Source organism: Centroberyx affinis, unplaced genomic scaffold (assembly GCF_046629955.1).
Source record: "Centroberyx affinis isolate AG114_WGS23_722 - 3 ecotype Tasmania unplaced genomic scaffold, CSIRO-AGI_Caff_v1 ptg005386l_1, whole genome shotgun sequence".
Lineage (NCBI taxonomy): Eukaryota > Metazoa > Chordata > Actinopteri > Beryciformes > Berycidae > Centroberyx > Centroberyx affinis.
This window is the reverse complement of record NW_027282693.1, coordinates 139,194-154,649: the sequence shown is the minus strand read 5'-3', so window position 1 is coordinate 154,649 and position 15,456 is coordinate 139,194. Positions and strand designations below refer to the sequence as shown.

General features: G+C 39.9%; 1 protein-coding gene across 1 annotated transcript in view; it reads left to right on the top strand.

Moving 5' to 3' along the window:
- hspa12a (heat shock protein 12A) overlaps window positions 1–15,456 on the top strand; it is a 55,332-nt gene that overhangs the window by 27,103 nt on the left and 12,773 nt on the right. The window contains exons 4-7 of the mRNA XM_071546700.1: window positions 3,437–3,623; window positions 4,808–4,912; window positions 6,891–7,007; window positions 13,598–13,769. Coding sequence (XP_071402801.1) covers window positions 3,437–3,623; window positions 4,808–4,912; window positions 6,891–7,007; window positions 13,598–13,769 — 581 coding nt within the window. The remainder of the gene's footprint in view (window positions 1–3,436; window positions 3,624–4,807; window positions 4,913–6,890; window positions 7,008–13,597; window positions 13,770–15,456) is intronic.

Genomic DNA, 15,456 nt, shown 5'->3' with positions numbered 1-15,456 from the left:
TTGACAACCCCTGGTGTAAAAAGCATTAGTCTCGTGCGAACATATGAACCATAGCTTGGTAGGTTAAAGTGTGGAAGTAGCTGGACTACGACCCTGAGAGTCTCGTGACCCCACAGGTCAGCGCTCCTGGTCTACGTACCAGGCTCCACAGGGGTTAACAGCTTCCATACCACTGCCCCATACGGCTGACAGCTGTTTCAGTCAACCTGCTAATGTGTGATTCTCCAAATTCTTAGCATTGTTTACTAGAGCTGCACCACTAATATGTGCAGTATCGGGATCCGTACTAGTACCAAGTACTAGTAATCGGATCAACCAAATGAAGCAATGTAGAACTTTTCTTGCAGGAGGAAGAATATCTCTGGACATGTGAACATATATTTTTATCTGTTAACCTATTCTAAATAAGCTGTTTTTATCTGTTAACGTATTCTGAATTAGCAGTTCTTTGTTAACCTATTCTGAATAAGGTGTTTTTGAGAGTCTGACAATAGCCTGTTTGACCATTGTAAAAAAGCATAAGAAGCAATCCTCTAGCCTAAGTTATGTAGCATATTTTCTATTTTATTATTAGCATTTTGATTGGGGGTTATTATGGTATGGTCAGTCCATAATTTGATCAAATGAGTAAATAAACACAACTGATGCACAGGTTTTATAACAGTCTAATACAAGGTGGCATGAATGACAGTAAATTGAGTGGTTCTTGGATCGCTACTTGGATTGGTATCAGCAGATCTGCTTAATAAAGTACTTGGTACTCGTATTGGTTCTGGAAAAATTGGTATCGATGCAGCTCTACTGCTTACAATCTCTAGGTATTTTAAATGACAGCAGGTTTTTATGTTTGGTTTGGTTGGTTTGGCATGTTGAACCACAGCATGTAAGAGAGGGTGTTGTGTTTGAGTGGCAGCTGTCAACCAAACTTCCACACTTTATTATAACATTTTCACTCCAAACTTGGAAGACTTGTTATTGGATAAAAGGGTGCTCAAAATCCCGTAGAATCATTGCCTTGCATTTGGGAAACTGCTAAGCTGAGATGTGGAAAATCTATAATACAGCTAAAATGTTATGGTCCACACAGCATTCTAGCAGAAATATAGCGGCAACAACACCATTTAAATCCTGAAACAAGATGTGAAGGAGTTTATTCCAAAAGTAACGCCCTATGGTGGCCATATTGGAGGTCCTCAACTCTACTCTACTGTGTACACAATTGGAAACAAATCTACCGTATCAGACGATTCACTTTTATAACATTGCTGAATTAACCTACACCCACACAACGCAGCATTCTTTTCAAGGTTCTTTTTTTTTTTTGTTCTGTTTTGTTTTAGTGTTGGATAACTTTTGAAACTAGAAGGGCACTCGGAGAGCGCAGACCTCCGCCAAGGTTCGTGCTATTATTGCTTGTTCGTGAGTCAGATCCGGATCCACTCCAAAATTTAATGGGTTCTTTCTTGGCCCATGCTACACCCTTCCACCAAGTTTCATGAAAATCGGGCCAGTAGTTTTTCCGTAATCCTGCTAACAGACAAACAAAAACAAAACAGAACCTCCTTGGCGGCGGTAATTAAATCTCTCGAAACACACCGGACACACAGCCAGACCTAACGGCATCAACTGGGGAATCCTCTCCTCACATGGGTCATTAACTCTGACCGTCAGATAAAACTGAGCAAGATATTTTCACTTAGTGCTACTAGATTTGCAATGAAAACAGCCCCGGATCCCCCGGATTATTTAGTTTGGATTGAGCCTTCTTCTGCCTAAAGCCTTGCCCAAACAAAGGCTGCTCAGGATACGCACTCAGAAAGGATGGGCAGAGGTTGCCTGTGTTGTGTCAAGGAGAAAGTTTTCAGTTTCTTGTGAGGAATTCCTGAATAGCTGCATCTGAAGGGAGGGGAGGGTGCTGGCATATTAGTGGCGGGTATCGGACATTCTTTTCCCTATAGACTTGGACATTAGCATTCATCAGCTGTCCTCACTGTCGCAGGGGGAACACAATGGCCCAGGAATCTGATTGCGTGGCTTAACACTCCCAACTATAGAAAACCGACCTGAGTTGCTGACAGCTTTTCAGAAAATGGCAGCCGGCGCCTCGTCTCATCACTCAAAATGAACCTCAGACAGGAATCACGCTCAAAAAACATTCTCTGTCAGAAAATGGGGAGGAATTTAACATGAAAACTCACAACCAGTAGTAATATGAGTGTAGAACTGTCATGTGCTTTAAAGAATTTAGGCTGTGATTTTCACTGGGTTGAATAGATTGTCAGTCTCGTACCACTGCTGGCCTATTCACAGTAAAAAGACATCTATTATTGATTGCCCCACGCTATTCGGTGCATGTTTCCTTGAGCTTCAGCAGACTGTTCATATTGCATTCTGAGGTTATGGTCAGGCTCAAGTCACGCAATGGTAGTTTTTCTATCTTTTTAATCAAGGCTCGTTTTTTAGCCTAGTGAGCTGGTTTGCCATCGACTGGCACGGCATTTTGTGATAATATAATTCATTCAAGGTGCAATAAGTCCCCATAGCACAAGAGGACCATAATATATCTGTGGAGATTGATAGGGTTTTTGATCAATACCAATGACTCAGTGATTACTTTGCCAGTTGCTGAGATTTCTGGCTTTCAAAATTCACTTTCTGGCCCGTAATCTGTTTAGGAAACAAAAACTCCCCACCCATTGGGATTTAAAGACTTTTGTATATACAGTATATGTAATTGTTACCACTTTAATATCACAGGCTTTCTTAGGGACAACATAGTAAGGATGGCAACAGCCATGAAGACAGTGGCAACCAAATAGTAAAATCCTCCAGTGAAACTTTTCAATTCAACTTGTGCTCCCAAAATCTGTGAGATAATCAAATCAAACAAATTATCTCCGTTATAATTAAGATCAACTCAAAGCTCTTCCCATCCAGTATTTCCCCAAATCTCCCAAATTAGTTCCTCTTCACTTCAGGTGTCCCCTAGTGAGACGACCTCCATTATCCCATCATGCTCTTGTCCCAAGGAACGGAGCAAATGCTAATAATAGTTGGCCTTCATTTGTCCAGAACTGCACTGGTATAGCCTCAATTAGCCTAGAGGCAAAGTTCAGATGGCTTTTGCTGAGAGAATTGAATGACTGGTTTGGTAAAAGCATGATAAGAGAGCTTATAAAAGTAGACTCTATCCATATATTTTGTTATAAATTCATAACTGCATGTGCAATTGATGGAAAGTCCCAAAAGAGTGCTGCACAAACCCAAACATTTCAACATTCTGTATTTGATTCATGCAAAAGCAGAATTGTGGACGCATTGTACTGACAAATGTCTCCTGACCAACAGGTAGGACAATTCGGTACGGGCTTTCATACACGGTCCATGTCTGTACGTGAGAACTGACTCGTCTTTGGCTTATCTGTCTGCCACTCAGGCGCTGGGAGGGCGGGGACCCCGGCGTGTCCAATCAGAAGACGCCTACCACCATCCTGCTGACTCCGGACAGGAAGTTCCACAGCTTCGGCTACGCGGCGCGCGACTTCTACCACGACCTGGACCCCAGCGAGTCCAAACACTGGCTGTACCTGGAGAAATTCAAAATGAAACTGCACACCACCGCAGTAAGGACACACACACATGCATAGACATTGTATAAATGCACACTCGCCATCCAGGATACTCACCTTGCAAGCATGCAAAAACACACAAGGACGGACACTTCAACTCATTACTCAGTGACTGTCCTTGAAGACGGCAGCTTGGCGAGCCTGAGCCGATACTGCAGCAAACTCCTGAGTTTCTCTGTTTCGCTGCCAAGCTGGAGGTGTTTTCTGCCAGCGGCTGTTGGCTCAAGATGCTTTACTGCACTTTACTTCGCCGCCAGCACATGATCTGGATGAGGCTATTAGCGTCAGCAGTCTGCCTGCCTGTCTACTCTGGCGCTTCAATCAGAGACTTGTCAGCAGGGTTAGAATGATATGTCGCTTTGCCGATATTGGCCTTATATTAAAAATCAGATGCGGTCCAATCAGCTTCTTCCATTGCCAGTATGATGGATATGATGCAGTTTGAGTGATTAGATATTTACTGTAGAATTTATCAGTACTATACTCGCTGTCTATGGGAAGACCTGAACCTCAATTATTAGTAGTAGATGAGGCCAAGTGGTGTGACCAAGTCAACTTCGTTCGAGGCACAAGTCAAGTCCCAAGTCTAAATGTATATTGCCAAGTCAAGTCCATGTCATTAATGTCAAGTCCCAAGTCTAAATGTAGATTACCAAGTCAAGTCCATGTCATTAATGTTAAGTCCCAAGTCTCAATGTAGAACATCAAGTCAAGTCCATGTCATTAATGTCAAGTCCCAAGTCTAAATGTAGATTATCAAGTCAAGTCCATGTCATTAATGTCAAGTCCCAAGTCTCAGTGTAGATTATCAAGTCAAGTCCATGTCATTAATGTCAAGTCCCAAGTCTAAATGTAGATTATCAAGTCAAGTCCATGTCATTAATGTCAAGTCCCAAGTCTAAATGTAGAACACCAAGTCAAGTCAGAACAAATCAAGAGTCCAGTATCAATTTGATATCATAAAGAAAACTAAATATCTATGACTTTTCAATGCAATATCATTTTAAAAACTTGGTAAGAGCATCATGAGTTTGATTTCTATAATCAGTTTCAACTTCAATCAATTCAATCATTCCATACAAATATAGAAAACAGAAATGATAAAAAGTAAGAAATGATGTCAGGTCCAAACTAAAAAAGTCAACCTTTAACCTCTCCATCTTCTTTCACCCAATCAGAATCTGTCCATCGATACAGACCTCCAGGCAGCTAATGGGAAGAGAGTGAAAGCTCTGGATATCTTTGCATATGCCCTGGCCTTCTTTAAGGAGCAAGCACTAAAGGTAATGTACTACTTTTAGCACTCATTCATGTTCAGTTGCATTACATACACATACACGTACACTGTACTCTGTATTAACAAAAATGTATACTTAGCACTACATTCATTCCATGTTTAGAGAACTGGCATGCAATCAAAGAACAATATTCAATAACACTTTGTTGGAAGCTTTACTCAAGCATGATGTGGCATCACAAGCACATTAAAAGAATTCCAAGAGCATAATGCTAATTATAATCAGAACATGATATCATAAACTATAATACATACAATCTCTACATATTCAAGGGATTTAAATGCATTCTGCTTGCTGTTCAATTAATAACAATCTCATAATACTAGAATCATACTGTATTATTGTAGGTATCACAATGTATTACAATAACAGTCATTTTCTGATTTGCTTGTAGTGTAAGGATAGTGAATATATACTTATGATGCACCCTTTATACCTCACAATACACCTTTAAAGTGAAGTGTTACCTAGTATTTATATGTGTGATCCAAGGTTAATATCATAAACTAAAACTAAGACAAAAAACAAGGTGTTAAAAACAGTCATAAACTGAAATTTAAATAAAAACAAGACTTTGAAATTGAATAAAACATTGATGACTACATAAAAATAAAAACAATTCCAAACAAATTCCAAGCTATAATAACCCTGGTGTGATTTGTTCATACTAACCAGACCTTTATCTGAATTGGTTTTGGAGGTGTTATATTGGATCTAAGGTGACAGCTAATGAAAATCAACATGTAAATTAAGTCACATATTTAACAGACATCCTGATTATCCAGGCCTGCGTCCAAGTTGAATGGATTCATGCAGCATAAGGCAGAATTCCTACTGCTGCAATCGCAATGTCTGCCATGAGCCTAGTCAAATTAGATGGAACTAGTTTTTAAAAGTACGCTGGAATGTAAATTAAAGGAAAATTCCACCCTTGGATACTGCTACACTGTTTTATACAATCTGTGATGTTGGATCTGTTTCAGTTATTTTCTGATGAAGAGTTGTGATTTAGTTACTAAGTAACTACAGCTCTCTCTAAGTACTCAGATCTTTTACTTAAGTAAAAGTAGAAATACCACAGTATAAAAATACTCTGTTACAAGTAAAAGTCATGCATTCAAAATGTTACTTAAGTAAAAGTACAAAAGTATTCTTAAAGCAACAAAAGTAAAAGTACTCATTATGCAGAATGGCCCATTTCAGAATAATACAGTATATATTATATTATTGAATTATAATTATTGATGCATTAATGTGTAAGCATCACTTTAATGTTGCAGCTGGAAAAGGTGGGGCTGATTTCCACTACTTTATATACTGCTGGGTAGCTTACAGTAATCTATAATAATACATCACAATTTATTAGTTGATTATATTTTGTATTAATAATGAATCTGCAAAGTAACTAGTAACTTAAGTTATCAAATAAAGGTAGTGGAGTAAAAATTACAATATTTCCCTCTGAAATGTAGTGGAGTAGAAGTATAAAGTAGCATAAAATGGAAATACTCAAGTAAAGTACAAGTACCTCAAAATTGTACTTAAGTACAGTATTCGAGTAAATGTACTTAGTTACTTTCCACCACTGGAAACAGCTAAAGTATTTAAGAAAAAATCTGATATTACTCATCATTTCAAGTAAATACATTGTAACAGTCACAGGTTTAGGATGGTAGCAGTCTGAGAATCATGTGTTTCCAACAGACAGACATATTTTTAATATTTAAACTTATTTTCACATAAAACATTTATTTACAAATATACCGTCTGACTAGAGCAGGTGGTATTTTGTGTTTGTACGATTCCCATAAGAAACACGCACACGATCAGAATGAGGTGAGCGGTGCTGCAAAAACAACATATGAATAATAAAACGCTCTACCGCGACGGTCTGAGCCCACGAGGTCACGCTAAGAGTTTTCTGAATAACCCGATCGGCCGCGTCTGGGTTTGCGTCCCGCAGGAGCTGAGCGACCAGACGGGCAGCGACTTCGACAACGACGACGTGAGATGGGTGATCACCGTGCCCGCCATCTGGAAAATGCCCGCCAAGCAGTTCATGAGGGAGGCTGCCTATAAGGTAGGCTCAGACCCACACACACACTTGCTTCCAAACTCCTGCCTAGCCCAGGAGGTAATCTTGACCATGTACCGTGTGTCACGAAGCGGATCTGATACGAAAAAAATAGACTTTCACAAGTTCAGTTTTGTTGTTAAAATCCACTTTGAACATCACAGAAATAGAAAACTCAGTGTCTAAATCCACAGTCAACCAACCAAAGACCAAATTTCAAAGTAAGATTGATACACAGACCAGACATAACTCAAACATGCAAAGAGTTAATTATTGATTTCAGAAGGAAGAAGGAGGAGGTCTTCCCAGTGATAATTAAGGGTCAGCAGTCTTACAAATATCTTGGTGTCTACCTGGACAGTAAATTAAACTGGAAAAAGAATCCTGAGGTTGTGTTCAAGAAGGCTCAGTCAAGACTATTCTTCTTGAGGAAGCTTAGATCCTTTGATATTAGCAAGAGGTTTCTTCATGTTTTTTATCAGGGAATCTTCGCTAGTGTCCTCTTTTATGTGTGCTCTGCTGGGGGGGGGGGGGGGGGGCATCACTGCGGATGATAAAAACAGGATCAATAAGATGATCAGAAAGGCTGGCTCAGTGAATGGCCTTACCCCAGACTCACTTGAGGTCACTGGAGAAAAAAAAGTGTTCTGTATTTTGAAGGCCATCCATTACACAGTGTTTTTAACGGACTCAGAAGCTCACTCAGTGAGCGACTAGTAATGCCTGAGTGTTCTACTGAACGACTCAGAAGGTCTTTTGCTCCAGCAGCGGTCAGATTTTTTAATGAACACTTTTAGATGTGGTCTAGATCAAGGTTATTATCGTTAACGAAAACTGGGTGTGAAAAAACATCTTCGTTAACTGAAATAAAAATAAGAACGAGGCTTTACAAAAAAAACGATAACAACTGAAACTGTATTGTGTGTTTACAAAACTAAAATAAACTAAAATTATAGAGAAAATGTCTTTAGTTTTCGTCTTTGTCAATTTATTTCATACATAAGCCTAGTATTTTGAATTTTTGAATCTCGCCCCATACCCCATATTACAAAAAAAGACTGAAACTAATAAAAACTAAACTAAAACTAAGCATTTTCAAAATATAAAAACTAAACTAAACTAGCAAACCCGCTTTAAAAACTAATTACAACTAAACTGAAATTGAAAACAAAAAGTCAAAACGAAATAAAAATAAAAGCTAATGAAAAATGCAAAACTATAATAACCTTGGTCTAGATCCATAGCACCTTTCAGCTGTTAATCACGTCTCAAATGGCTTTTTATGGTGTTATTTATTTGTTGTGTACTGTGAATGCAATGTATATTGTTTGTTGTCTGTATGAGTTGATTTGGTGGCAAATGAGTTTCCCCACTGGGGATTAATAAAAATGTCTAATCTAATCTATCCTAATATACAAGTTTGGTCAATGTATCACTCTTATTTTGAAATTTGGTCTTCGTTGGTCTTGGATGCTGAGAACAGCTCTTGTGCAGTCGGCTGAATGATGGACTTGGACGCAGAATTTTCCGTTTCCGAGACGTTAAAAGTGGATTTTAATAACAAAGTTCACATCTATCTGATTTTTTGTATACTCAAGGAAGATGCAAGTCATTTCAAATGAACGACAGCAGCATCTCGAGGCCGTTCGGTCTACCTGCCGCCCCCTACCTGCGTCATCGTGCCTATTTTTGCCTTTCTAGGGGCTTTCCACTTTCCTTTCAGCACTGACTAATATCTAACAACGTTTGATCAAAGTGCCAGAAAATCCTTGGAGTGTTTAGACGATGCTCTACTGTAGGAGAGGCCCCGGTTAGACGAGCAGACTGCAGGTGAGATCACAGAGAGAGAAGAGAGAGTGAGAGAGACATAGAGATAGAGAGAGAGAGAGAGAGAGAGAGAGAGGAGGGTGGATGCTCATGGCTGCAGTGCCACACCGTAATCAAGACTCACAGTCATACGTAACCCTCATATTTATGTGCGCACACACTGACCTACAGACAGTGGTAGAGGACGTGGGGAGGGACTCTGGTAGGGAATAAAAAAAAAAATCATCTGTATAGAGAAAGAAAGGGAAAGGGAAGGAAGGGGGGAGTGGAGAAGATGGAATACAGACGGCAACAGAACAAGGCAACAGTACACATATCGTCTCCCACGAATAATGCAGTTACCCTTGGGGCCAACACATGTAACAAGTTATACAAATGTGAAAAAAATGCTGCAAGTCTGGAGCAATGAAAATACATTATGTAGGGAGATTTGCATTGTCTGGTAATGCAGTCACCCTCTCAATGGGTGAAAAAGCCTTATGGGGGGAAACTGGTTTTCAAGAAATGGTGAAAAGTCCAGTATGGTGGACACTGATAGTCCTGGAGGAAAGTCTATTGAGCCAGGATAGCTGGATATGTGCCGCAAGTTTCATATTCTTCTTGCGGTGTGGGAGGCATGACTGGTTATTACATTTTTTTTTTTTTTTAAAGGAATAGGAAAAATGAAAATGCGCTCATCATCTACTCACCCGATCAGTTGGAATACTTACGACACAGCGAGTTAGCTAGAGCAGCTCCATGTCAGCCTTCTCCAAGACAACTTGAAGTGGCCACGTCCTGGGTCTTGGATCTAGATCGGTGGTTCTCAACGTGGGGTCCGGGGACCACCAGGGGTCCTTGAGGAGGTTCCAGCAAATTCCCCGGCAAATTGATGAATTATTAAACTTCACCACAAGAAGTTAGCATAATTAGAGATTGTAGAAGAATGACTATTTTGATCTTAGTTTCACTGTTATCTTTCTACCTGCAATACAGATAGTCACAGAATTCTGGACAAAATCAATAATCAACAATAAAAATATTCTCAGATTTGGGTCCGAGAGACAAAATCTCATCAAATGGGGATCCGTGGCTCGAATGTGGACTAGATTAGGGATCCTTGATATGAAAAAGATTGAGAATCACTGCTTTGGGAGTTCCAGATAGGAACTCCAAAAAGGAACTCCATGAAATGACTCTAAACATCTTGTGCAGCATAATCCAAAGTGTTTTGCAGCCAAACGATTGCACTGCGGGTCATCAAGTTCAATGTTTACCTCATTATCTGCAAGATCTCCCGCACTCACAAAGCTCTGGTCGTCCTACGGCCAACTGGTGGAAGAGTCTTGCTGCCTTCATGCGCTCCTCATCAGCTGCTACTTCACCGGTGTTTCGACTGACATGAGGGTGACTAGATAACGACCACAATTTCATTTTGGGCTTGACTGTTCCTTTAATTTGGACCTGTAATTGTAGCGCTCCCCTTGGGACAATCTGTGTAATTGTGAACAGACACTGCTCCATATTCCCCCCCCCCCCCCCCATTCGTCATGGTTAAGGTTAGGGATAGGGGTTAAAGAATGGAATGTAGCCAATGGAAGGTCCTCACAAGTACAGTGTGTGCCAAGGCTCTCCAGTCCATTAGTGTGTGTTGGTCACTTGGGTGTGGCTGTCCGCCTCACATCTCTGCAGTGAACAAAGGGGGGGGGGGGGGGGGGGGGGAGAGGCAGAGGACAGATGTGATGCGGAGGGGGGAACCACTGTGTGTGTGTGTGTGGGGGGGGGGGGGGGGGGGTTCTGCTTCTGTCATTTGTTCAGCCACCCATCACACACCATATTTTTTGACAGATTTTAACATGAAATCTGGTGCACACATCCTACCCTCGCTCCACAAGTTCTCTTCCAAGACATCAATATCCGCCCTATATACTGACTTTTCCGCCATTTTGAATTTCACCCATAAGGCTTTTTTTTCGTTTGCTTATCATCATTATCATCATTTGTGTAATCGACCCATACGGGGCGCCACAAAGGCCTAAAAGAATGCAAATGGCTCAAAATGTATTTGCGTTGTTACAAAAAACTTTGACCTTTTTCCACATTTGTATAACTCGTTCCTGATTGGCCCAAAGGGGAACTGGATCATTGGCGGAAAACAACATACTTACTGTTACTACTTAAATTTAAGGCCTTAAAATATATTAAAATATCTTAAATCCAGTAGAGGTCTTATTTTTTTCACCATGCAATGACCAGTTTCTTTATACTGCATGTCCAATGTTAGATAAATACAGAACAAAGTTAATAGTACAAAATGCATCCTATCTGCTTTACCAAACACAATTTATAGTTTCCATATATAGTTTCATTGTTGTGTTTTGTTTTTTTAAATTCACTTAAATTTCAGTTGCAGGCGGCTTTTAAACGGTCTTCCAGAGTCTTCAATTTGGCTTTCTGAAATCTGCAGATAGCCTGTTCATCTGATCTCTGAGTCATCTCCAATTTACTTTCATGTTTCCCTGCTGTCTTCCCCCCCCAATTATATCCTGCGTTTGCCCTGATCACATCCCTGGTGTGCATGAGAGAGAGAGAGAGAGAGAGAGAGAGAGAGAGAGAACTGGAGGAGGCTAGGAACAGAGAGGAGGATAAGGGCATTTAGTCGGCCTGGTCACCTGATATCTGCAGTGGGACTAAAGGCAGGGATGGGTGGAGAGAGAGAGGGATAGAGGGAGGAGGGGATTAAGAGAGAGAGAGACATAGTGAGAGGAGGTAGAGGGAGGGAGGGAGGGAGGGACGCCGGGCATCCACAGTGACTCAGCATGAGGCAGTCTGGATCATTCGATAGGCTATTCACGGCGGACGGAGGGAGGGAGTGATTGAACGGCGGCCCACCCTGTAACCACTCCTCCTCCTCCTCCTCTGACCACATCATGTTATAGTTCTCCAGGGGCCATGACGCAATCCACAGCCCTTTCCTTCTGCCCTCTCTATCCCTTCTCTCTTTTTATGTTACCGCTCTCCCCCTCCTTCCATCTCATCACAAATCCAAACAGCAATAGCTCTTCATTTGATGTGATTGTTATTTAGGGGCGTTCTGGCCCAACAACGGCTGGTCATCTAAGAAATCTGGGATTTCGACTATTTATATTGGTGGAATATGATTTAAAACTGCTGCAATATCCTGTTGGATCCGTGTCTCATACTCCTCCAAAACCTATTAGTCATTTAGTAATACATCAAATTATGGTTGTCTGTGGTTCTCGTGACATATGTTGTATTGTAATGATAGAGAGATGTGCAGTATTTTTCTGATTACCACATAAATTCAAGTGTAAATCAAGGTTTATTAGGATATACAGTACTGTGCAAAAGTCTTGTCTTTTTATATAAATTTCTTAGAAGTCTTAGATATTGTATTTGTTTTCTGCATTAGTGTGTCAGTAGACTGCTGTTTATTGTAAATTTTTGATATTCAGAACCTTTTCATTTCATTAGTTTCGAAAGCATCTTCGCTTTATGGATTTCTTTGACATATGCCTAAGACTTTTGCACAGTACTGTATGTCACAAGGAACAAAGTCACTTTCTGTTTCACCAGCAATGTCAATGACAGAATTTGAAAATATCTTGTTTTAAACAAATAGATAAGATTTCATTACATTAAGCAGAAAAAACATAACCAGAAACTACAAAAGTAAGACTCCAACCTGTAGTCTGAACCTGCTACCTGGACAACGATTAAAAGAATGATTGAATGCATGTTTGTGTGGATTTTTACACCTAAATAAACTGGATGCTATGGTTGTATTATCATCTTTGAACAGGAAAATATATCATTATCTTCAGAAACTGCCCCTTGGTGCTCACCTTTACCATCTTTCTCTGTTCATTCTCCAGAATTTATATGTTGATGTTATCACAGATTTATGAAGCAAGTTGTTGATGTTGGAAAAATTGCCTTTGCATTGCATTTGACTGTTCTAGAAAATAATTCTAACATGTAGCCTAATATTTCTTAAATTGTGTGGTGTTCCCAATTAATTTGTAGATTTTGGTAGATTGTTCCGCTGGTCAATTTAGCCGTTAACTGTTGAGAACAGAGACACCAAAATCATCCACGGGTCCCCGGTAGATCCTTAGCTCTGGTGCTCCATGCTAACACTTTAGCATACACTATATTGAGTGATAGTAGGCTCCATGCTAACACTTTAGCATACACTATATTGAGTGATAGTAGGCCCCATGCTAACACTTTAGCATAAACTGTGTAGAGTGACAGTAGGCCCCATGCTAACACTTTAGCATAAATGTGTAGAGTGACAGTAGGCTCCATGCTAACACTTTAGCATAAACTGTGTAGAGTGACAGTAGGCCCCATGCTAACACTTTAGCATAAATGTGTAGAGTGATAGTAGGCTCCATGCTAACACTTTAGCATACACTATGTTGAGTGATAGTAGGCCCCATGCTAACACTTTAGCATACGCTATGTTCAGTGATAGTAGGCTCCATGCTAACACTTTAGCATACACTGTGCTAACACTATGCTAAAGTGTTAGCATGGAGCCTACTATCACTCAACATAGTGTATGCTAATGTGTTAGCATGGAGCACTGGGGCCAATGATCTATCAAAGACACATGGTTGATTTTGGTGTCTGTGTTCGCATCACCTAACAGCTAAGTTGACCAACTGGCCAACCTAGCAAAAGCTCACTGTATTCCTTTAAGACTTGAAGTCACTCTAAATATCCCTGTCTCTATTTCCTGTTTGTGCTCTGCCCTCGGTTAGTCTGGCCTGGTTTCCCGTGAAAACCCAGAGCAGCTGATCATCGCCTTGGAACCCGAGGCGGCTTCAATCTATTGCCGTAAACTCCGCCTCCACCAGATGATCGACTTGGGCAGCCGGACCACCCAGAACGGCTTCAACCCCACTGAGAACGTAGGGGCAGGGATGACCCAGGGTAGGCCCCGCCCACTCCAGATTGATGTTAAATTATGCTAGTTTACTCTTCTCATACCATAATAACGCTTTCATACAAAATATGTTTCACCACCAATCTCACGCTTCATTGATCACTAATTTAAAATCATTCACACCATTACGCTTGTCTTGAGCAGCTTAATGCAACTACAGCTCATACTACAGGAATAATAGTGCATAGTTTGCAAAGTGCTCATATTTATGTTTTGAGTTTGTCACATCGATCATCGAGTGTTTCAGTAACTTGTCTGTATTTTACAATTTCTCTGTCAGGACTTTTGACTGCAGTATTTATGTTGACATGTTAACACACTGTTTTCCCTCCTTTTGAATGTTGGTTGTTGGATAGTTTCCCCAGGTCATGGTAAACTTTCAATTTCAATTCAGACACCAAATGCATGGGAGTCAAAGGAATCACCACTTCTTATTCACTCCCTAATATCACATTTCACCTTGCTTTTGCTTCTTTTTCATAAAATATTCCACAATCGTCTTCAGATATATTGCTATGCAAAAATGTCAAGTATCTTGATTGATAACAGGCAAATGAATTGTTTATACCAATTCATTTTTATCACGAGTACAGTAATACAAATTATCATTATTATCCTAACAGAATTATCAATTGTTACTACTACTAATGTAATAACTTCCCATTAACGTAATAAACGTTAACGTCATAACAATGTGTAATAATCCTGCTAATGTAATATTTCTCGTTAATTATTAAAAGTTACCATTATTGAGGAAGTTTACATTTTCAGTTTTCAAAAATGTAGTAACTCAACTGATAATCCAGTTGCATTCACAATGGAAAAGGTCTTTAGCAGTCATTGCAAAATTTCAACCTTCTTGTTAATGTAATAAAACCCAATGATGTAATAATTATTATGTTAATAGGAAATACGTTAGTATATTCATATTAAGTAAGGTTTATTACATTAATGGGAATGTTATTATGTTAACAGGGTTATTACAGTATGAGTTGCAAATTGTTATTATGTTAATGGTTTATGACATTAATGGAACAGTTGTAATGTCAATATTAGCATTATTATTGTAATTGAGAAAGCATACATTTTTGGCAATGCTAATACAATAGAAAAAGAGATGCTTCTGAAACTGAAACTGTCCATTCTGAACTCGCCGGCATGTGAAGCAGCAACAGCAAATCACTTACCCATCTCACCCCTCCTTTTTTTCCATGTCTCCTTCAATTTTATTTGGGCCAGAGATTATTTATTATTATTATCGGTCTTCTAAAGTGAAGATTGAGAAGGCTGTTGCTTTCAGTCGCGCCTCTCATCTGCTCTGTGGAGATCCACCACAATTCAGCATTCACTTGCATGCAGAAAGAACTTATTTGTTCTTTTCTAAGGCCCAGGTTGAACAGCTCTTTGTCGAGATAGGCATTGAAGGCATCAAACATTGGCTCAATACCATTTGCTTATTGCGCTGAGGTCCTAGCGAGGCAAAAGGCCCCCACACAATGCAGCCAATATAGGTGAATTTTTGTTCATCCAAAACAGGCAGCCATTTGAAAAGCAATATAACCTTGCTTAAAATTTCCGTTTACAAAAGATAAAGTGCATTCATTATTTCTATTTTGTCTCCTGAAATGTGAATGTGTTACCTCTTTTCAAAAGCACTTCAAGGTGCTTCCTTGG